This window comes from Berghia stephanieae, chromosome 4 (genome assembly GCF_034508935.2).
Source record: "Berghia stephanieae isolate SIO BIC M18660-M18661 chromosome 4, UCSD_Bste_1.3, whole genome shotgun sequence".
NCBI lineage: Eukaryota > Metazoa > Mollusca > Gastropoda > Nudibranchia > Aeolidiidae > Berghia > Berghia stephanieae.
In genome coordinates this window covers 76,645,833-76,668,171 of record NC_088363.1, presented here as the reverse complement: position 1 = coordinate 76,668,171, position 22,339 = coordinate 76,645,833, and the positions used below count along the sequence as shown (strand labels likewise).

General features: G+C 33.9%; 1 protein-coding gene across 2 annotated transcripts in view; it reads left to right on the top strand.

The window, feature by feature from the left end:
* Window positions 1–5: 5 nt before the first annotated feature.
* The window catches only part of LOC144971277 (proton-coupled zinc antiporter SLC30A9, mitochondrial-like), a 29,463-nt gene continuing 7,129 nt past the window's right edge, over window positions 6–22,339 (top strand). The window contains exons 1-16 of one of the 2 annotated variants that reach the window (XM_078911887.1): window positions 6–189; window positions 1,780–1,927; window positions 3,082–3,378; window positions 4,227–4,329; window positions 4,726–4,818; window positions 5,931–6,010; window positions 6,864–6,988; window positions 7,654–7,709; window positions 8,170–8,272; window positions 11,163–11,218; window positions 14,358–14,493; window positions 15,522–15,561; window positions 16,766–16,837; window positions 20,587–20,797; window positions 21,138–21,200; window positions 21,710–21,836. In XM_078911887.1, the coding sequence (XP_078768013.1) occupies window positions 1,834–1,927; window positions 3,082–3,378; window positions 4,227–4,329; window positions 4,726–4,818; window positions 5,931–6,010; window positions 6,864–6,988; window positions 7,654–7,709; window positions 8,170–8,272; window positions 11,163–11,218; window positions 14,358–14,493; window positions 15,522–15,561; window positions 16,766–16,837; window positions 20,587–20,797; window positions 21,138–21,200; window positions 21,710–21,836 (1,656 nt within the window). In that variant the 5' untranslated portion in view covers window positions 6–189; window positions 1,780–1,833. The remainder of the gene's footprint in view (window positions 190–1,779; window positions 1,928–3,081; window positions 3,379–4,226; window positions 4,330–4,725; window positions 4,819–5,930; window positions 6,011–6,863; window positions 6,989–7,653; window positions 7,710–8,169; window positions 8,273–11,162; window positions 11,219–14,357; window positions 14,494–15,521; window positions 15,562–16,765; window positions 16,838–20,586; window positions 20,798–21,137; window positions 21,201–21,709; window positions 21,837–22,339) is intronic. The other variant, XM_078911888.1, reaches the window with a different exon arrangement.

Sequence of the window (22,339 nt, the reverse complement as noted above, 5' to 3'; positions counted from 1 at the left end):
ACGATAATTTCAAGGGAGGTAAACAGAAAATAAAGGGAATGAAAACTACTCCACTTCCACTGACAAAACCCATGAAACTAAGATTGTTGATAATCTTTTATTTTCCATATCTGTTTTGGTAATGCTGAATTGCTGCATTGTAATGCCGTTGTGCGATTACCATATATTTATTTCAGGGAATTCTTTCAGGTGAGTGTGGATATAAAACGGGACGAAGTTGTGGAAGGCAGTATTTATTGACTTGTTATAATAATTCAGATATTCCCACTGGCTGGCCCACTCATACTCATACTCATACTCAACTCATACTTATCAGTTCAGTTCACTAACAAAATACAGTCAAGTCCAACCTATGTAAGACGGAATCGAATGGGCACGTCGAAAAAAATCCGTTGTAGACAGGTTTCCTTATTACACCGGTTTTCATTATTAATGAAGGGCTAGCGATAAATACCTTCACGTAATCTTATTTCTTGATGATGGCGAATTTTTTTTTTAATCTTGGGGGGGGGGGGGGGGGAGATAAAAAGAAATCCCTATATTCCTATGTCAATCATGTAGCCAACCTTTGATGATTTAAGCACCCCATTGGTATCTACTAGTCTACAGCTGCTCGACAGTCACCCATGACTAAACCACACCCAGGAACAATTTCATAAATATAAGTCTGGCCATTGATAGATATCACCATATTGTTTCAAACTTTTGCGATCATGAGTTCTTAACATTTTTGACCAAAGAACTATTGGTGCCTTAGATTCTTCACCCTTCAATCTTTGGTTACAGTTGACGATTTTCAAGATGACCATCCCAAAATTGCGTCACTCTCTCTGACTATATGAATCCATTACGACTGATCTGTGATTTTAAAATGTGTAAATATGTCTGATATATTATAAAGTGGTCATTCGGCGCCATAAGAATTTACTCTGGATTCTGTACCATTAAACATACAATAGCAATCACTTCACTAGTCTATTGTAAAGTACTCTCCACTGATCTATCAGATCCAAATACCCAATCACTGCTGAGTGGACAGGGGGATCAGAAAAAATCTCAACTTCATGCAGGATCGATCCCTTCCTTTGCATGTGAAGCGAGTGCTCTACCAGCTGAGCTTTTGGTGACCTTCTTACTCCCCTCCCCTTCTCCCCATGAGAATATGTGTCCCCATAAGAATGTGTGTGTATGTGTCTATGCATTTTGCAAAATACTTGTTCTGACCACAGCAGCAGCAATATCATGTCTGTTAACTTGTCAGTGGCCAAGCGAATAATTATTTTGTCTTGTGACATAGTCAAGCAATGTTGAACATAGCCAATGACCGGGGAGGGGGTAGTAGCAATGATCAGAAATCTCTGGCCCTGGCATTATAACCTCATGACACTAAAACTCATTTACAGGAGTTATGAATGAGTAGGTAAGTACCTAGCTTTAGACTGTGACTCATATTATTTAAGTGCTAGCACTTATAAAAAGAATGGCTATCAGACAGCTTATACTCTGAAATGGACATTGGGCTAAACATGACCTGCTAATGTAACAAATGAAGCGTTATTGAGCATAATGATTGTTGTGAATCAGCTAAAATGCATGATATAAATGTACATATTTATTCATTTTGCTTTTGATGAACTTCGTCTAAATGTCCATTCTGCTTAAATTCCTGGGGGTTTTTTTCTCCAACCCAACCACCGGGCATTTAAGTGATCACCATATGCATGTATATATGTGTAATATACATTTTCTTACAGTGTTATTTATATTTGCTGTTTGCAGATAAATCTTGCAATATTATGTGTACTGTTTGATTCTGAAAGTATCAAGGACAAGATGCTCAGGTTCCGGTATCATGAATTCCGAGCTTGCTTATCTTCTGTATCAAGGTTTCATACAGCTACTTGTAATCCAGTGATTATATGCGAAGGTAAAGAAGCTTTTCTTAACTCAAAAGCACAAAACCTGTCAAGTATGATAGAAACTAGGTAGTCGAGGTATCAAACTGTTAATATTTCTCCATCTGATGTTGATATTCATCTTTGCATGTTTTTTTGCATGTTTGGCTTATGGAACAGCCCATCTACTTGTGCCAAACTTCTGATCAATATTGATCTGTTAAAGAACTCTCAGAAAATACTTTTTTTTTTCTTTGGAAATGTATATTAACAGTAATACTCACTCTAACTGAGTCTTTTGGTTTATTTGAAGAGGTAGAAGAGGAAATAATCTACATACCAACCAATTCTGCCCATTCAATTTAATGTAAAAAAAAAAAAAAGAAATTGAGCTTTATATAGCGCAATATCCACTAAATGTGCTCAAAGCGCTTTACAAGGGGTCCCTGGTCCACAGCAACATTTAACATGTAGGACAGGACATGACGCCTGTAAGGCGATATTACAATATTTCGGACAAAGGCAACGCTGTTAACACTTGAGTACGGTGAGAGAATGTGAGTAAAGAGCCTTTTCCAAGGACTCAACTATGCACCGAGCGCGAGGATCGAACCCAGGACCTTCCGATCCAAAAGCGAGTGTCATACCATTAGACCACATGTACAAAATGTACCAAATGTACACTTTGATTCTGTAAATGTATATCATGATTAACTAGTTTACTGTATGTATTTTCGTAATGTAAATGTTGCTGCTCGAAGCTCAAAGAAATAAATAATAATGTGAAATTGAATGTAAGCTTCAATTTAATTACAAAAACAGATCAACCTGCCAACCAATGTTTTGTTTATTCATCTTGACTACGCCACTACCACATTATCTCACTCATCTGTGGTGTTTCATTCATCCTGTTTTGTTGATAAATGGGAAACCCGAAACGTTCATTTCATCTGTTTTTGTAATTAAATTGAAGCTTACATTCAATTTCACATTATTATGTATGTATTTTCAGGCACTGAGGTTATATTATTTAATCATTCGGATCAATATGTTTAGATTTAGGATGTCAGGTTGCATTATGTGAACACCTAGCACCCTTTAGTTTAACCAATTTAATTAAGCTCTTCTGTCAATTTCAGAAGCTTGTCACAAACTATTTACAGTCTTCAATCGTCTTCTCATACAGATTGCCAACACACTGTGTTTGTTTCCATGCAATGTAAGAAAAAAATTATGACTGTCATGGTAAATCCATATCGAACATATTTAACCAAGAGAGGGAATGGCTTCAAAGCATACACTCCTTATGTAGTGTTTGATTCAAAGCCCCTCTTGAAATGGGACATGAAACTTGTCAGATTACTTTCTTCTTCAAATACTCCTCCACCGGATGGTAATCAGCATAATGAGGGTGAAGATAAAAAATCCCAAGAAGTATCCACTGAAGGCGATGTGGAGAAAAAGAAAAACAAATTATTGAAAGGTAAGGAGCTAACTTGTATAAATCAGTAGATGGCCATTTAATTAAATAGACATATTTTGATCATACTGAGACTGGGTACTGTAGCTTATTTAAGCTGAATCATCAAGCCATTATTTTTGGTAATATTTATTTTACAAGAAGCTGGATTGTTCTATTTTTAGAGCATTCCACTACTCCACTAAATTTCACTCCAACTCAGATGTCCCATGATCGATGTGTACTTATTTGGAGGTCTGATAACCTCAATTAATATGGTCTCATTGTTGTGATGAAAATAAACAAAATACTTCCTGCCCATAATTGCGTTCAGTTATCAGACCTGTTAATTTATGCACATAGCCCTTGATGCATTCAAAGCTGGATTGAAATGTCACCTTGTCATTGATAATATAATCCATCATTTTTGTCATTGTAGACCATTTATGTTAAGCGCCTATAGCCTTTATATTGATATAAGGGGTATTATTATTATTATTATTATTATTATTATTATTATTATTATTATTATTATTATTATTATTATTATTATTATTATTATTATTATTATCATCATTATTATTATTATTATTATTATCATTATTATTATTATTATTATTATTATTATTATTATTTTTTGTTGTTGTTGTTGTTATTTTTATTGTAATATTATTATTATTATTATTATTATTATTATTATTATTATTATTATTATTAGCATTATTATTGTTGTTGTTGTTTTTCTAATTTTTATTATTATTGTTGTTGCTGTCATTGTTATTATTTAGTGCTGATATAAAATATAAAATCGTAGTGTACATCGTGATATCAGTTTGACATTATTTTCCTGATCATATTTTTGAAATATTTAGTCATTCCAAGAATGAGGAAACCGCCTTCATTAAGCTACAACTACACTAAAAACATTTACATCCTTCCGTCAAGAGCTCTAAGAGAGTACCTGCTAAAACCAAGGTGGGTTTGTATGCTAGTTTATTAATCAATCATATCTTTTTAAAAAGTGTAATTTTTTCAGATAAATTCTTTTGAATTCAATCCTAGAGAGCAATGTTTTAGCATATTTATACTATGCTATGAACTTGATGCCTCTTATTACTTTTTTTTGTCTGTCATGTATTCCATATTCATATTGAGGTACGGAATCATGTTTTATGAATTGAAATTACTTTGTGTGTCTCAGTGCCATTGTGACAGATCCAATCATTTTTTAAATTCACCTTATTTTGTTGTCAATTGGATAAAAGTCATTGAATTTAATTTTTATTTTCTCTTTCCAAACTTTTATATTTCTCATTTATTTATTTTTCTTTAAACCCTCCCCCCTCTCCATCCATTTTTCTTTTTATTCAGTGACTTAGACAATTTGCCAAAGTACTCTAGAAGAAGTCCCTATGCAAGTGGAGATAAAATTTCACTTTACCTGAGATCTGATGTGGAAGAAGTGTGAGAACATTAAGATTTATTATTGAAAATTCAGAGAGAGATAGTTAAATTCTTCTTGAGCTTAAAATTATTTTTGAATTGCTGTACAAATTTTAATGATCGAGATATGCAATAAAATCTAATTTTACCGCCAATCCCATCTACAACAGGTTTAATCATATCAATTATATCAACCAATAAAAAAAATTAAAATATGAAAATCATTTTTATACCACCTAACTTGCCTTGTTTCCACCATACATGATTTAAATATAATGAGATCACTGTAATATAGAAATTAGTGGCTTGTTTAAATATTTCCCTACCAATTTTATAGCATGAGTTAATTCAGCAAGAAGTCCATTCTTTTTTTTAACTTTTTAAATTGAGCTTTTTATAATAATAATAATAATAATAGATCTTTATTGTCCATAAATATGGCAATTTGTCATTTAGTTACACTTGTCATAACGTTATATGATAACTATAACATTGAACAGACACCTCACTCCTACCCACTCTCTCTCTCTCTCTCTCTCTCTCTCTCTCTCTCTCTCTCTCTCTCTCTCTCTCTCTCTCTCTCTCCCTCTCTCTCTCTCTTCCTCTCTTTCTTTCACGCATGCGACATACACAACATTAACATTTTCATTTCATTTTCAATTCGTTACATTCTTGGCAATTCAACACCAAATATTATCATCATTATCAATTGGTCACTTCATCTAGCCTAACATTAAACAAATTACGCATCAATCCTTGGTTTTGCTGTACCATATGAAATATTCAACATTTTTATTGCTGAATATATAGCGCAATATCCACTAAACATGCTCAAAGCACTTTACAAGGGGGTCCCTGGTCAACAGCAACATTTAACCTTTAGGACGGGACATGATGCCTGTTAGGCGATATTACAAATTTTTTGGTTAACAGTCAGGTACTCATTTTACACCTGAGTACGGTGAGAGAATGTGAGTAAAGAGCCTTCTCCAAGAACTCAACTATGTGCCGAGCAAGTCTCGAACCCAGGACCATCGATCTGAAAGCGAGTGTCATACTACTACACCATATAGCTGTACAGTTTTACATTCATTCATTTTAATAAGAAAATCATGAAGTGTTTTGTGTTTCAGAGCAATAGCAAAATGGGGAAGTTTTGAGCAATTGAATAAAGAAAGGGCAAGGATGAGGCAACAAGATATGAATGGAAGATGTAAGTTATTCCGTACAGATTTTAGAACATTTAGGAGAGGCATGTTAGATTTGTTAGTTTCTATGATTATGTCCCATGATTTATTCTCCACCTTGAAAGGAACATTTTCTTTAATTGTGAACCAGCACCGGAAAACCTGATCAGATTTACTAATATCACATTTTGTAGCTAAATAATGAGTGATATTCCAGCATTCATCTAGAATGCTTTGCCCTTTACAAAAATACAAAATTTTAAAAGCAGGAAGGTAAGGAAATAAGAATACAGAGCATATTTCAAGTCTGGAATTTGTACACAGAAGTCAGTTATAAATGCATTTATTGTTGGATTTATGAGATAAAATTTATTTTGTTCAAGAGATAAGATGTCAAACTTCTATTTTCCTACAATAATATCCTAAATTCAAGGGCCTTTTTTTTGTTGTTGTTGGCTTTTGTTTGTGTTCTTTTTTTTTAGAAATAATTTTTGCCTGTATCCTTTTGCGTCCTGTGCAACTTTGACTTCACAATTGCTTTTCTTAAAACAGCACAGATGAAATAAAAGGTCGCATTATGTCTGTGAAATGACTTAACTCTCTCGAGTTCATGGGCATAGAAAATCGAACAAATTTGTTCGATTTTCAATGAGGGTGAACTCGAGAGAGATAAATGCAATGATTATTGAGAATGTCTAAATTATTAAGATTAACTATATTACTTTTTTAAAGAACAACATTTACAATCCCTTTTTTTGTCTTATTTGTAAAGAATGCTCAATCAATTTTGTTTTTTTGGGTTTTTTTTTGCCAAATTTGATAAATTAATCAGATACTGTCCTGGTAGTTCTGACAACTAATTATAATTTGTTCCAAAAGTTGACTCATTCCACCTGAGATCCCTATTGAGAGAGAGCTCCACACCAGATGGCAGCAACCCTGATGACCCAGTGGCAAGGGCGATGGCTGAAGGGAAGCAACCCCCTGATACGGATACAACCAAGGTTGGACATTGAGCTTTAAATGATCATAGCAGTTTAGGTTATGTTGTTTATTTTATTTTAGTTGTTTTTTTAATCATTTTTTGTTGGGTTTTTTTTTCTTTGTTATGTGTATATGTTAGTTGCATTCTGTCAATTTGCGCGATCAATTGATCATACAGCACTGTTTGTGGATCCATACTGTGTTACGAGGATGGAGAGAGGATATAACATTTTGCTATGAAATTAACTAAGAGATGAGAACATTGATGATGATATATGCAATTGTATTGTGGCTATACAGAGGTGTTTTTGTATTGTTAGTAGGTGTAATAGTAGCAAAAGTGACAGTTGTAGTAGTATGGATCTACAGAATGTGTCACAACCGATGGATTGTTGCACATTCTGTGGATCAACAAAAAGCGTTGCGCGATCTACCAATCTACAGAACGTGCAACAATGGATGGATTGTTGTGCATTTGTGGATCCATAAAAAGCGGCCAATTGCACAAATCGACAGAGCGCTCTTAACATATACATAGGTAAGTACAGGATTTTATTTTCATTTTGAGCTTTAAAATACATTTAACAATGGTAAATTTGAGTAATATTGGGTGAATACAAAACTTATTACATTTTTAATTGACATTTTTTATTCTACTAACTTTTTTACAAATATTTGCTTTCAGGGGACTTCATTTTTAAGTTCAGGATCAGCCAAAGTCGTGCTCTCTGCAATTGTAATGTAAGTCTGAAGTATCGATGTGTTGTTGGTTATGTATTTGATTTTCATTTTACTCAAGACACTACTTTGCTGCAAAGTATTTTCCATCAGATCTAACAGATTCAGCTACCCAATCATCGCTAATTGAGAGAAGAGTCAAAGAAAACCTAGATTGGACCTCTAGTCTCCTAGCAGATTAATAGTTTTCTATCAATTGAATTATCAAAACGCACAGTCACTGACCATGCCTACTGTTTTTGCCTGTTGCAAAAGTCGAAATACAATGTAGCATTTTGATATCAACCTCACACTGGTAATGATTTCTACTTTTATTGTACCTTTTCTTTTCTTTTCTCAGACAAGAAGGATTCGATTTTAGATGTTTATGTTCAGGGGGTTTTTTTTGTGTTTTTTTTTTTAATTTGATACGATTTGGTGACTGCATTGTAATCTTATTGTTTCTCCTTTGATTATTCCTCAGTAATGGTGCCAACACCCTGTTAAAACTGGTGGCCTGGTTGTACTCTGGTTCCCATAGCATGTTTTCAGAATTCATTCATTCTTGTGCTGACACTATGAATCAGGTGACTTTACTCTCTCTATCTGTTAATAATGTGTCTATATATTTAATCTAACAGTTCTTAACAATAACAGATGTTAGAAGTTTAACTATTTGACATGTTACACAGCGTACACAACGACAACAGTTTAGTTGAGACGGTATCCCGTTCCTGACACCTGCTGACCCGGTCACGGTGAGCGGTCAATCACCGAGAGGAATTTACCTAACGGGGATTGCCGTTTCACTCAATTTAACAATGTTTTGTTTTATTGTCTGTTAGACACCCATATTGAATGAGTTGAAATATCACTACTTGGTATAAAAGTTTATATTTTCTACTTTTACTGTGTGTTTTTTATTTTTTCATAGTATTACTAGATTTCTCAATATAAGTTATCAATGAACGGTAACAAATTACACAAAAAATATAGCGGGTGCAACATTTCAAAAATTAGAGAAAAAAAAACGTTGCTATGGATTTGTCTGAATTTTATGTATTATAAAGACAAGATGTAAATACTTCTCCTCACAAAAAACGTATTTTTCCTCAACAAAAATATATCCGCTACGAGCATTCAAACTTGTCAGTGTAGTTTGGGGCTGGTCTTTAACTGCATTGCGTTGATGGCAAATCGCATTTTATTCATATCATTGATAATGTCGGATGCTCTTTTTTTCCAATTTTGCTGTTGTTTGGTGACAGGTCTCTGTGCCTTGTTCTCCAAGAAGTCTAAGTCCAAACTTATATTGAGTGATGTGTGGTATGCACTGGTACTCAAGGAGGTGTTGTTTTGGGATTATTTTGTTTGGAAAATATTTTCTGTATGTATCCGTGTAATGTTTTATTGCACTTTGAATATATTGGAGTGTGTCTGCTTTGATTGATTTTGTGTGTGAAATAAAGTTGTGCACATGACTATAGGCCTTGTTTATATTGTAGAAAATTAATCCAATACTGCATGCGTCGTCAGTGATGAGTGGGTCGTGGGTGCAGTTCTTTGTTTGTTGGATAATTGGAAGTGTAGACTTTTTCTTGTAAGTATTTGTGGCAGTGGTTGCCAATGAATGACCTGCTGTGGTAAGCCTGTTGTGTAATGCGGTATTCTGTCCAATTCAGAAGCAATAGGACCATCCCTGAGGGTGAGTGGCTCGTGCATGAGATTTGAAAGTCTCTCCTGCGTTTTGGAGTTTGTTGTTATATTCTACTCTGTCGATATCAAACATGCAAGTGCAACCCGTTTCAAGGTTGATTTATTTATTATTAACGTCTTGGCAATGAGAAAATACAAAGAAGCTAATGAGTCGTGTGTTCAATGTGCTTTATAATGTGTACTTTTTACACATAAATTATGAGTGTGCTCCTTGCTTGTCCAATGCCGTGTCAGTCCCATAGACTAAAAGAATGTCATTAGAATAATTTGAACATTTAAATGGTTTCTTGCGGGCACGTTTCTCTTTCTGTGTTAAACAAATCATACCACATGTCCTACATAATGAATTCACTGCTTGGTTATGACTTGCAATTGTGTGGTCCATGCTGTAAGAGAAAATTCAAAATTGACTGAGCGATGTAAGCAATGATATAGTGAATTAATGAATAAAATGAGTTTTAAAACACTCTGTATTACTTCTCATATCCATGCATACATAACAGCGTACATAAAATTTGGAAAAAGAAAAACCATAAACTTCACCCAATTTGGTGAAAGAAAGGGGGGGGGGGCAGGAAAATTCTAACAAGCAGTTGAGCTAAGTTGAGGCCCAACACACACTGTCATTTAAAATTAAACATTAGCAAGATAATTCAAATTATGCAATTTAAAAATCAAATTAACTCATCATTGAAAAAAATAAAAAATAAAAATATAATTAACAATAAAACCGCAGCGAAATATTACGTTTCAAGAACAAGGCTAAAGAGGTAATATCATTATTACCTGACCTACCACGGAAAAATAATCATTACATGATAATGAAAACTGAAGAGTAAATGAAACTTACCTCATTTCGTAGTAAAACTTGTGCCTTGTGAATCACACCAAAAAAAATTTGAAGTTTATAGCAACGTTTTTTTAGAATCCTGAGGTAATTACAAGTAATTTTATTTAAATGTTATAGAAAAATATGTGAATTTGAATCACGGCTTGTGGAATAAGTACTGGAGATATTGAAATAAAAATTGGACCGATGGAAAGAGGAGGTCTGCGAGAATTCTTTGCATTTGGGTGGAATTGCATCGTCACGAAGATCGTGAGGTTAATTGGTACGGAAATCATCCATTGGTATCACCCAATGCACGTCAAATCTACGTTCTGGGAATTGATATCGGCTGACCGCTGTTGACCCCGGTTACCTGTCGGGTGAGGTTACGTCGGCGCTCGGAGCAGCGGGAAACTAAACGGTCAGATTTATAGTGCAGTTTAGACGCCGTGGTTAGTGTCTATAACTATTTAATAATTAAAAGATCTTTTTAATGTATTGGAAACTTTGTTTTGGACAGGTGTTTATGTTGCATTTTTTAGAGGTGCCAAAAGGATTAACAAAGTGGAGAAAAATTATTTGTTTTTTGTTTTTGTTGTTGCTGTTTTTGTTTTGTTTATTTGTTTTTGTTTTGTTTATTTGTTTTTATTTCTGACCGGATATGTGTATTCAGGAAATTATGAATTGACATATTTTTTGTTGTTGTTAGTTTGTAATGTATCCCTTTTGCCATTTGTTTATCGTTTAATACACTTAATGTTAAAGATATCCACCTTAATTAGAATGTCTAGTTGATTTACATTTTGTTTTCCAAATATATGTATGTATATAAGAAGTGAAACCTTATTAGTTATTTTAATATTGATTAATTTATATTTTTATCATTAATCAAACTCAAGTTTTTAATCTTATGATGTTTTTGATCGTACCAGGTTATTTTGGGCATTGGACTCTACCATTCCTTCAAGAAGCCTGACACAGACCACCCGTAAGTACTTAATCAAACAAAAAGTTTTATGACTACCAAAGGCAGCTTCAAATTGGAATGAGTAAATTGTTGGTCAATATTCCTTTCAAATAATAACACAATTTCGTGACTCTAATAGCTCAGTTGGTAGAATGCTTTCTTCACAGTTTTGGTCCCTGGTGCAGTTAGATTTTTTTTTTTTTAAGGACTGTGATCGTCCTGCATTGATTGAGTAACTTGGTCTGTTAGACCTGGTGAAATCTACTTTCTCACAGACTATCATCCTATCAAAAAGGCTGCAAGAATAAACTCCAGCCTCAAGGGTCTTATGGCTCTGGATGATAAGGGTCCACCAAAGAGGTGTGTCCTTTCTTCAATCATCAGACGGACATGATTGCACAATATCCATTGAAAACCAGTTATGAAGCGGTCACTCTCAAAATGTGTTTTGGTTATTATATGTAGTGATGATTACTCAAAAGATTGTTTATACTCATTTTTATTAGCCTGTCAGTTCAGGTGATAAAGCATCTACCGTATTTTCCAGACTATAAGTGCGACTTTTTCCACTTGATCTCAACCCAGTAGCTTAGAGTCCAGTGCGGCTAATTCTAGTATTTTTCTTTGGCCATGTCAGCCAGATGTGTAGGCTTACTTCTTGGCTATTGTTTTGATATTGTGATGAATAAACAACACCAGAAATCACAAATTGCTTGTCTATTATTTTACATGGATAGCAGTGAAGAAAGTGAAAGGGAAAGCCTCTTTAACTCAAACACAGAGGACTTCAATGGGTTTGCTGGTGATTTTAATCAATTGGACTGCATTGGAAAGGGTGTGGCTTATATAGTCCTTCAGAGCCTTAAGACCCATGGAGCTGGAGTTTATCCCATTTTCTATATCTTGAAACATACAATAGCATTTGCTTTCTACCATTTGGATAGGAAGCTAGTCTATCACAAAGTACTTTCTAACAGATCTAACAGACCCAGCTACCCATTTACTGTTGGGTGGACATGAGGGGTCAGAAACAAATCTTTACTGCATCCGGAACCAATCTTGGTCCCTTTGCGTGTGAAGCGAGTGCTCTACCAGCTGAACTATTGGCACCCCCTGTTTATGGTAGGATAAAATCGATTTTTTTAAATAGTTGCCTCATAGTCCAATGCGTCTTTTAGTCCTAAAATATATATATCTTATATATAAATATATATATATATATATATATATATATATATATATATATATATATATATATATATATATATATATATATATATATATATATAAATATATATATATATATATATATATATATATATATATATATATATATATATATATATATATATATATATATATATATTATATATATATATATATATATACCTCTTTACTCAGTGAAGGTCTGAACTCAATAGCTACACAAATCTGGTGCTGCATGTCTTTGTGATATTACAAATATTCTGTTGTGTGCATATAATCTTTTGGGTATCAATTGGGAATATTTCTTTTGTGGCTGAAACATTTTGGTCACCCAAATGGACTTCAGTCATAAACACATTCATTTTTCCAACTTCTTTTTTTTTTATTATGTTAAAATAATGAGGTAAAATTTATCAGCAAACATGCTTTTGTGAAACTATCAAAATGCTAGTCGGATGTTAACCACACCTAACTATTCCATCAATTCTCTCATATGACGCATACCCATTCTATTGAATAATACCTACGAGACTAAAACTGTCCCATCATTAAATCTACAGCTATAATAATAGGCAGGTTTCATCAGATTCTTTTGTGTGGGTAGGGGCCACGGCACACTTGTGTCCTTGTGTCCTCTGCAGTGCAACAATAAAGACGAAATTAGGCAGGGGGGGGGGGAGGGGGGGTGGAGGACAACTTTTAAAAAAGAAAAAAGAAAATAATAAAACGAAGCAGGAGAAAGAGAAGGTGATGGAGGGCAGAAAATGGAGGAGGAGGGAAAGAAGACGAAGACAGAAAAGGGACAAGGAAGAAGAGGATAGGAAGAAAGAGGAGAACAAGATAAAAGGAGAAGATGAAGGAAAATGGATTGTGGTGGTGAAGAAGTAGGAGGAGGAGGGCAGAATGTGAGCAAACTAACAGCCATACAGTTAAAGAAGAGGTCAAACAATTAGACTTTACATTTAACTAAATTTGGGATGATAGATTCAGGATAATATCCAGAGAATAATCAGATAAAGCAAAGAATTACAAGATTCTAAATGCCTGATCCCAAACTTATGGTAAGTCATCGCATTGTGACATATAAAGCATTAGTCTAATATAAAAAAGCGAGACATTAAAAAAATATATTTTGAAATAAATTTTTAATGGGTCATCGACAGTTTCAGACATGCAATCCGGTGCACACATTTATAGAAACTCAGGGGAGAAATGAATTTTGACTGATTGGACCTTAGGACATTGGCTTAGCACAAAAAATCAGAATCTGCTAATAGCAAGTTTCCAGCTAAAAGCACTCTCCATCTGATTCCTGAGGACCGCGCTCATAAACGGAGACCACTGGAAAAGGATGTTTTGGGACTTTCCAATGAAAATTAGGATTTCCCACTCATATGACAGTTTGTTCATTTATGCATACTTACACATACAAAAAATGTGCACTTTAAACCATTGAAATACTGTTGAGTAAACTTCTCAAAACCACTTTTTTACAGATTGACTTCTTATCATAACTCAGCCAATTCTTTCATGAGTCAAACGGCAAAATATAGAAAATTATTCTTTCAGGCCCTACCAATAACTCAATTTCCATTAAATGTGACAAGAGTGAATTAATAAAGGGCATTTTTGGACTCAGATCACTCTTCTTCTTAATTGAAACAAATGCATTTAAGTACATGATATTTACGTCCATTGAATAATTAAGGTGGCTCTCTATGTTTTATCTAAAAAATGTTATTGTTTAAAATAATTTATAGTATAAATCAAAAGATTTCAGTTCGTGAACACATTTTTACCAGTAAAAATTATACTAAAATAATGATAAATCTCATCATCATCATCGTCATCGTCGCAATCACAATCATTTTTTTTTGTCTTCATCATCATAATTATCAATATTATCACCATAATCGTCTTCATTTTTATAGAAACCTCTTTTTTATATCTGCAGTTATGGTTACAGTAATCTAAGGCACATCTCCTCCCTGATAAGTGGGGTTGGCATCTTCTTCCTGGGTACAGGACTGTCATGGTACCACAGCTTTCAGGGATTCATGCATCCTACCAATATGGGCTCACTTACTTGGGTACGGTCAATTACATTCACATGATTAGAATGAATTTACAAATGTGCACGAATTAGACTGTCCACCAACTTGAAATAAACACGAAGTAAATATATACCAAAAAGAAATCAAACAGAATTTTGAGACCAAAGTATATTTAAATTTTATGATCAACATCTTCTTTTTTTTTTTTGAGATCACTTTAAAATTATTCAATACATTGAGATTGGAAATGAGAGTGTGGATGACAAAAAATCCAAGCAGATTGTAACGATACTCAATTATTTAACTAACTTTTGAGGTCTTATCTGATCTGTAATTACTTTTCCTCTTTTATTGGCTAATCTGCTTTGTTGTATCTTGTTCAGAAAACAAAATCAAATTGTTAGATTTTAATCTTGATTAATCACTGGAACATTTAATATAAAATTGTTGAAAAAGTCTGTTTGAAGCTGTTGATACAAAATATAAATATGTATGCAATTACACTTATGTGAAGCATCAGTATCGGCAACAAAATTAACTAACAAATGTAACGGACTGTTCTTATTTCAATAATGTCAGTAACAGTACTCTTTATATTTATATATGTGGCGGATGTTTCAGGTGGTATAATTCACTGTTTTTCCAACACAGAAGAAGACAAGTGTCCTGTCCCTCTTATTGGTGGATATTATTTGGACATGAATGATGATGATAAGTGAAAAAAAATGCTGCCCTACCAGGAACGTTTTGTAATCTTTTGTACATGATTTATACCAAAAATATATATTTCAGAGCAAAGCCAAGATCTGCATCTTTTAAATGCAAAAAACAAAAAACAACCTTAAAAAAACAGCTTTATGTTATCTAAAAGAGTAAAATTCTTGCTATGTCAGAAAGATCCATAATCTTGCATCACGGGCAATTCATATGGGGCATTACTCTGTGTTTAATGAATTAAAATAGAACACTTTTCTTTAACATTTGCCTTTACCAGTTAAATTTAATATATGTCTTAAAATGAATTGATAACTTAACAATTGCTTCTTTTCATTTATTTTCAACAGTGTATTGCAACTTTGATTGGCTCTTTCATGTCAGAAGGAGGTAGGTGATTAAGGGATGTAATGTGCTAAATGGCTGGAAGTTCTATTGAACCAACAGAATCATGAGGCTGAGTTATTTATATAAAACAATATCCACACTCTATGATCAAAATGCTTTACAAAGTGTCCCAAGACAATAGCAACATTAACATGTAGTCATGACATGATCCCAGTAAGGTGCTTCAATTTTTTTTTCAACAAAGATAATGCTGTTACCGGCCAGATACTCATTCTAAATGTGAATATGAAAAGAAAAAAGTGTTTTAAAAGCTTTTTCCAAGGACTCCACTTTACGGGACTCAACTCAGGCCACAAGCAAGTGTCATACCATAAGACATTAAAGTCACACAGACCACTAAAAGCTGCATTTTATTTATCAAGGTTTTTGTGTGATGAAAAGAGCAGTAACAATTGTTCGGGATCCTCTGAGTAGTAGAACCAGCCATGAGTGGACAGTGTCTTAAATATCAGATTGGGGGCTGGGGGTCCTAAAAGCTCAGTTGGTAGAGCAATCACTAGACTGCCAAAGGGAGCAGTATCGATCCTAGATGCCTCGAATTCTCTCTGACCACTCCCCACCATGTTTTCACCCAGCAGTGATTGGGTAGCGGGTTTATTATAACTGGCAGAAAGTACTATTATAGACGAGGTTCCTCTCAAAGTAATCGCTATTGTTTGTTTAGCACTACAGGAACTAAACAGGAACCAGGATTAATTCCTGCCCCATTCGCCTTGTAGGTTTGAAGGACTTTTTTTTCTTAAGGGGGAGGTTGGGGAAGTTCAGACAATAAGCATTTTTTCTATGTTCATTGCTTCCTGTTTGTTCTTGCTTGTGGTCAAGAACTTCAAGAAAATCTGAAAAGTAAAATTTTAATGGTGGAGGGTCTTTTCTGTAATATTTTACCATTTTGTAATTTCAAGAAAGTAAAAATGAGATATTAATGAAAATTTACTATATTTGATTAGCTTATGTAATCATGAAGAAGATAATTGAAAGAAACAAAACGCACACTAACATGCCCACACTCATACAAATGCCCCATCGTGCACACCCGCTCACACATGCACCAAACATATCACAAGTAGAACATGAGCATGTTTAGCTATAATTTGTTTTAAAAGTGTTGAAAATTATTCCTTTATTGGAATTTTTTTTTAAACAAAAAAAACACAGATTGATTTGAAATTTCCATTTTCATTTTCAGGCACACTCCTAATCGCAGTACATCAGATACAAAAGGCGTCCAAGGCAATGGATATGAGCTTTAGAGAATATGGTAAGATTCTATCCATGATTCTTCTTTTTCATTTTGTCTTCTGTCTCTTGTTGTTTATTTGCATCTTACTATCATTCGATTCTAAGTCTGTAGAAAAAAATCTTGATGTAAATCTTGTCAAAGATATATGTATTCCTGTCTCAGGTCCAAACTCTCATTTTCTGGGTGGCGTTCTTGACCTCACATAGTGGACAGGGAGGTCACTTACTGTGTATTTTATAGCCCTATATCTGTTTTCCAATTTGCTTTCTACATTTGACTTGGAATGAGATTACTTGGTTTTGTCCTTTCTCTGGACGGGGTCCTTGGCTGGGAAGGAAACAGGCAAATGTATAGCAATCGTTTTGGGAGATGAATTTTTTTTTTATTGTGAATCATCTCTCTGTTATGTATTGTTATACTTGTTTTGAATGTATAATATAAGAATATGAGTGCGTTCCTCTTGGTGGGATTCTGTGCTGGTGTCTGGATGTGACTGTTAGGTGATCTCATACTAAGTACACTGATAGTGTGCTCTTGGAATCTACATATGTTCCCTATTTGTACCATTCCACTTTGTTTTACTTTTTCTTGGGTGCTTTGATTGTAATTCTATAATTCGTTTACCATCCCATATTTTTCCTTTTTAATGGGCGCTGATATGGCCTAAATTTGTTGCAAGCACTGTAAAACTTTTTTTTTCAATAACAAATTCCAGGCCTGTAAATTCTCAGGCTATTGCCTGAAATCAAACAATCCATTATTCTCTACCTCAGGGGACATAATATTAGTCAAAAAGAAATTAAAAGAAATTTGCTCCGGCATGAAAGAAACACAAACTATAGCCTAAATTAAAATTAAAAATCACGGGGAAACGTAAAACAGTGGATGAGAATACCAAAGCATGTAGTACTATAGTAACATCATGTACCAAAGCTCTCGCTCTCTCATACTATGTTCGCTGATGGCAGTGACAATCAAGGGGATTCCCCAACTTAGCAATTATCTTCTGTTACCCTCACTTCATTTATCATGTTGGCTCTAGCATTGATTAGCATGTGCACCAGTTGTCCCAACACACATTTGCAGCGTGTCTTATCATTGTGTCTTCATACACAATTTGACTCAATTTGCTTTTTTTCTTTGTAACAAGTTCTGACATACAATTTTTGACATCACTATTCCTCTGTAATTTACGATTGTTAGCCTGAACATTATCGGTAAGACTCGCATCTCTCCATGAGGTATGACAATAAAGGGAAATCAGTCACTGTCAGCATCGTTCATTAAAAAAAAAGCGAAAAGTATGCAGAATATTGAAATTCTTTTCATGTTTACTAACAGTCTAATCTGGACCATTTTCTCTGTACAGTAGGCTCAGGGGAACAGAAAATAAAATCGACTTAGCCTAAAATCAACTTAACCAGAGCATAACCAAAGGAGTAAAAATGTGTTTAAACAAAGCAAGCCAATCTGGAATAAGTATGGCCCGCTTTCCGCTGATGTTGCTAGGTCGCATGGTATTGACCAGAGAAGTAGAGGTCTCTGAAGTGGTCACGCTTCTTGTCAATCGTCGAGACTGAATTGCCTGGTATGCCAATTTCCTATGCATGATTTTCTGTTGCATGCCACTTTTCAACTGCATCCATCTGGGAGAAGGTTTTGTCAGATTAAATGTAGAACTAACAAGTGTAAATCAACGTTCGTTCCATCAGCAATAAAAATTTTGAATATTTCATATGGTACAGAAAAACCAAGGATTGATTCGTTGACTGATTAACTGATTAATTCACAATTGTAACAAATTGAAAACGAAATGAATATGTTTATGTTGTGTATATCGCACGTGTGAAAGAAAGAGAGAGAGAGAGAGAGAGAGAGAGAGAGAGAGAGAGAGAGAGAGAGAGAGAGAGAGAGAGAGAGAATAAGTAGGAGTGAAATATCTGTTCAATGTTACAGTTATCGTTTAACGTTATAACAAGTGTAACTAAATGACAAATTGCCATATTTATGGACAATAAAGATCTATTATTATTATTATTATTATTATTATTATTATTATTATTATTATTATTATTATTATTATTATTATTATTATTATTATTATTATTATTATTATTATTATTATTATTATCAATAAGTTTGATCTTTCTTTTCAGTGATAGGGTTGTCAACCTTATGTTTGCCATTGTAGTTGTAGACTATTTGAATTCTTGATAAAATTTATACTAATTAAGAGGGTGATTAGATAAGATGGCCTGGGATTAGAAAAAAAAAATATATAAAAATCTTGACTTGAAGTTGTGACGATGTGAAATGTGAGATGGAGAAATCAAAGCTATTCGATACTGTTTATGTACATGGACGTCAGGCAAAGCTCTACATCACATCGGTGTGCACCAATCATTCACGGATGTTAAGAATTAAGAACCAATGAAAATTCTTACTGTTAGCTTTTTTAACAAAATGGAAATACTTGTTTATTTGTTATTTTATTGTGATTAAGAGTGATAAGGACATCAACTTAAGCGACATCGACTTATGTGGAGTGTTGGTTTTTTTACTTGTGTTATATAGGAAGAAGGGGGAGGGACCAAGAAAAAAAAATCGACTTGGGTAAAAATCGACTTAAGCAACTTCGAGGTATCCAAAGTGTACTTTAATGGAATTTATGTAGAAAATTTCATATTCTAGGTTTGTTCCCGAATATTTTGATAGGAGGTATTCACCCCACCAAGAGTTAAATCTGAGGATTTTCTCATATTGAAATGTAACTGAGGCAAAGCTTATTTTGCTAATTATGCCTCAGATTTTGGGGGTTTTTGTTTGTTTTTTGGGGGTTTTTTTGTTTTGCTTTTGTTTTTGTTTTTGTTTTTGTTTTTGTAGACTTCAATTTAAAAACACAGTTTTGATCAGTAAAAAGTAAGACAACTATAGTCTCTCTATATGTTCAGACAGGCCACCTAATTTGTGAGTCCTTACAATATTCATTTAAAAGCATATTAGATTGATACATCTAACAGGATGTTTGACATGTCATATTATTATCAATTATTGCTGAGCTCATCTACGGTTAAAATAAATTTTCAGACAATTTTGGAAAAGACGTTTTGCAAGCCTGAATGTTGCATTTTTACTCATTCTACCCTTCCAATATAAAACTTTTAAGCAATTAAACTTAACCTTCAATTGATCACATATAAGTCCAAATGAATACTAATCTGCTAGAGGTTGTGGACCTTATGAAGTAATGTACAAAAATGAATACAACAGCTTCAAAGACAAACAAAATACCAAACACGGAATGTTTAAGGCTCAAAACCCTTCTTTGGCCAAAAACAAAATCAATAAAAACGCTAATACATCACTTTAAATTCAGACAGATGGCAGAGGTGTAGTTGGTGTAAATACAAAGTTGAAATGAGACATTTTTACTTCATATTAACCGAATTGATGTGCCTAATACTTTTCTGCCATCTGTCTATATTTAAAGTGATGTTTTAACAGTTTTACTTCATTTGTTATTGACTGAAGAAGGATTTGGAGCCCAAAAATGTTCCATGTTGGTATTTTGTTCTTTTTTAAAGCTGTTATATTCATTTTTTTGGTACAAAACTGATCATATACTACAGTTTTGGAATCACTATTCTACAGCTCTGCCGCATATTTCCTCAATGACTTATAAAGCAGTAACTGTAAAGAAGGAAGATATGTTTACATATTCCGATTCATAAAATATTTACAATCTTTTATTTCATTTTCCTGTCCAGTACAAAGTGGTATAGATCCAAATGTGACTGTAGTCTTGTTAGAAGACTTGGCTGCTGTCGTGGGTGTTGGCATAGCTGGTGTATGCATCACAATCACACATCTTACAGGGTCCACCACTGCTGATGCTCTTGGATCTGCTCTCATTGGGTCGCTACTTGGAGGCGTGGCTGGCTTCATTATTTATAATAACATCACTCATTTGGTTGGAAGGTGAGTCATAAGGAAACATTCAAAATAGACAGATTTAGTGTTCACCGTTAGAAAAAGAGTGCTTAGTTTAGATCTTCCTTTTTCTCAACTGCAAAATTTCTTGATGGAAAAGAGGGATTTTGTTATCTATGCTGCCACAATGATTAGCAGATTAAGGTATTGCATAAAATCTCAGTACAATTCAAAGCAAAATTCTTATTTTGTTAATCACTTTTTTTTTATCCATGGTATCCAAGTTATTGGGTAATTATGTAGGGTTATTGACATGATTGTAAGGTATGATGAATTGTAAATTTGTATCTGGACACTTAAAAAAAAAATGTATTTGTTTGGTCTGTAGATCCATTCCTCTGGATGAACGTCATGATATTTCTCAACTTTTGGAGACAGACAGAATGATCAGGTTAATTATCATCAACATAAACATCATCAACATCATCATCATCATCAGTATCAGCATCAACGTCATCATCATCATCATCATCATCATCATCATTATAATTAATATCATAAAATGATTTTTGCTTCTATGTCTTGATTAGATTCTATTATTTTTTCAAAAATCCTGTTTCAATTTTTTTAATTTACTCATTACCATCTTTGCCTGGCAGCATGTAAGTTAACAATGGAGGACCTACAAATCAATTATTTTTAAGGAATTTCAAGTCTCACTTTCCTTTTTGCACCTCTTCTGTCATGTTATTCCGAGCCTTCCCATTATATTCAAAAGCAAGGCAGATTTTATGATGTATTCTTCCTCTTTCTTCAGTATGCCTCATTCATCTCCTCCTCTTATTTATGGTGAATTTGCATAAAATAGAACACACCTTTAACCTAGATATGATTATGGTAATCTCCTTGGCCTAAAAATGTCTTTGTTTTGTTTTACTTTTCTTTTGACAATCCATCCAGGTCCCTGCATGACATCAAAGCCACACAGATGGGAGGTGTGGTGCGATACAAGGCCGAGGTGGACTTTGATGGAAGGGAGCTCACACGTGCTTATCTCTATAAACAAGATCTGGATTTGATGCTGGCTGTGAGTTGATTATTACTGACATTTCTGAAGTGAGTGTAGCGGTACAGTCACTCACAATATGAAGTAAATTAAATCCACTGGTCAAAGCACGTGGGTGTTGGCACTTTGTCAGTATGTCTCATAGTAAAAAAGCATGTTGCCTACAATTTTCTCTGTCCATCAAAGTGTGATTGAGCAACTGTGTTTATGAGATATGGCAGAAAGTACTTTATGGAGACTAGTACCCTATCTAATGGATAGCAAGCAGTTTTAATTGTTACTGTCTGAATGTTTAAGGATTCATGGGCCTTACAGGATGTTCCTTTATCCTGACGATGAAAGGGATAAGAGGATGTTTAAATTCTAAAACATGGGAGCAGATGCAATTGTAAAACAAAAGGAAAAGTCGATCGTGATGCCATTCCAGATATAACAGAAAAAAACAAATAGCCATTCAACTGGGATAAAAAATCAGACCTCTTGATTGAATCACAGATGTGCTCTCATTTCACCCGATCATTTTG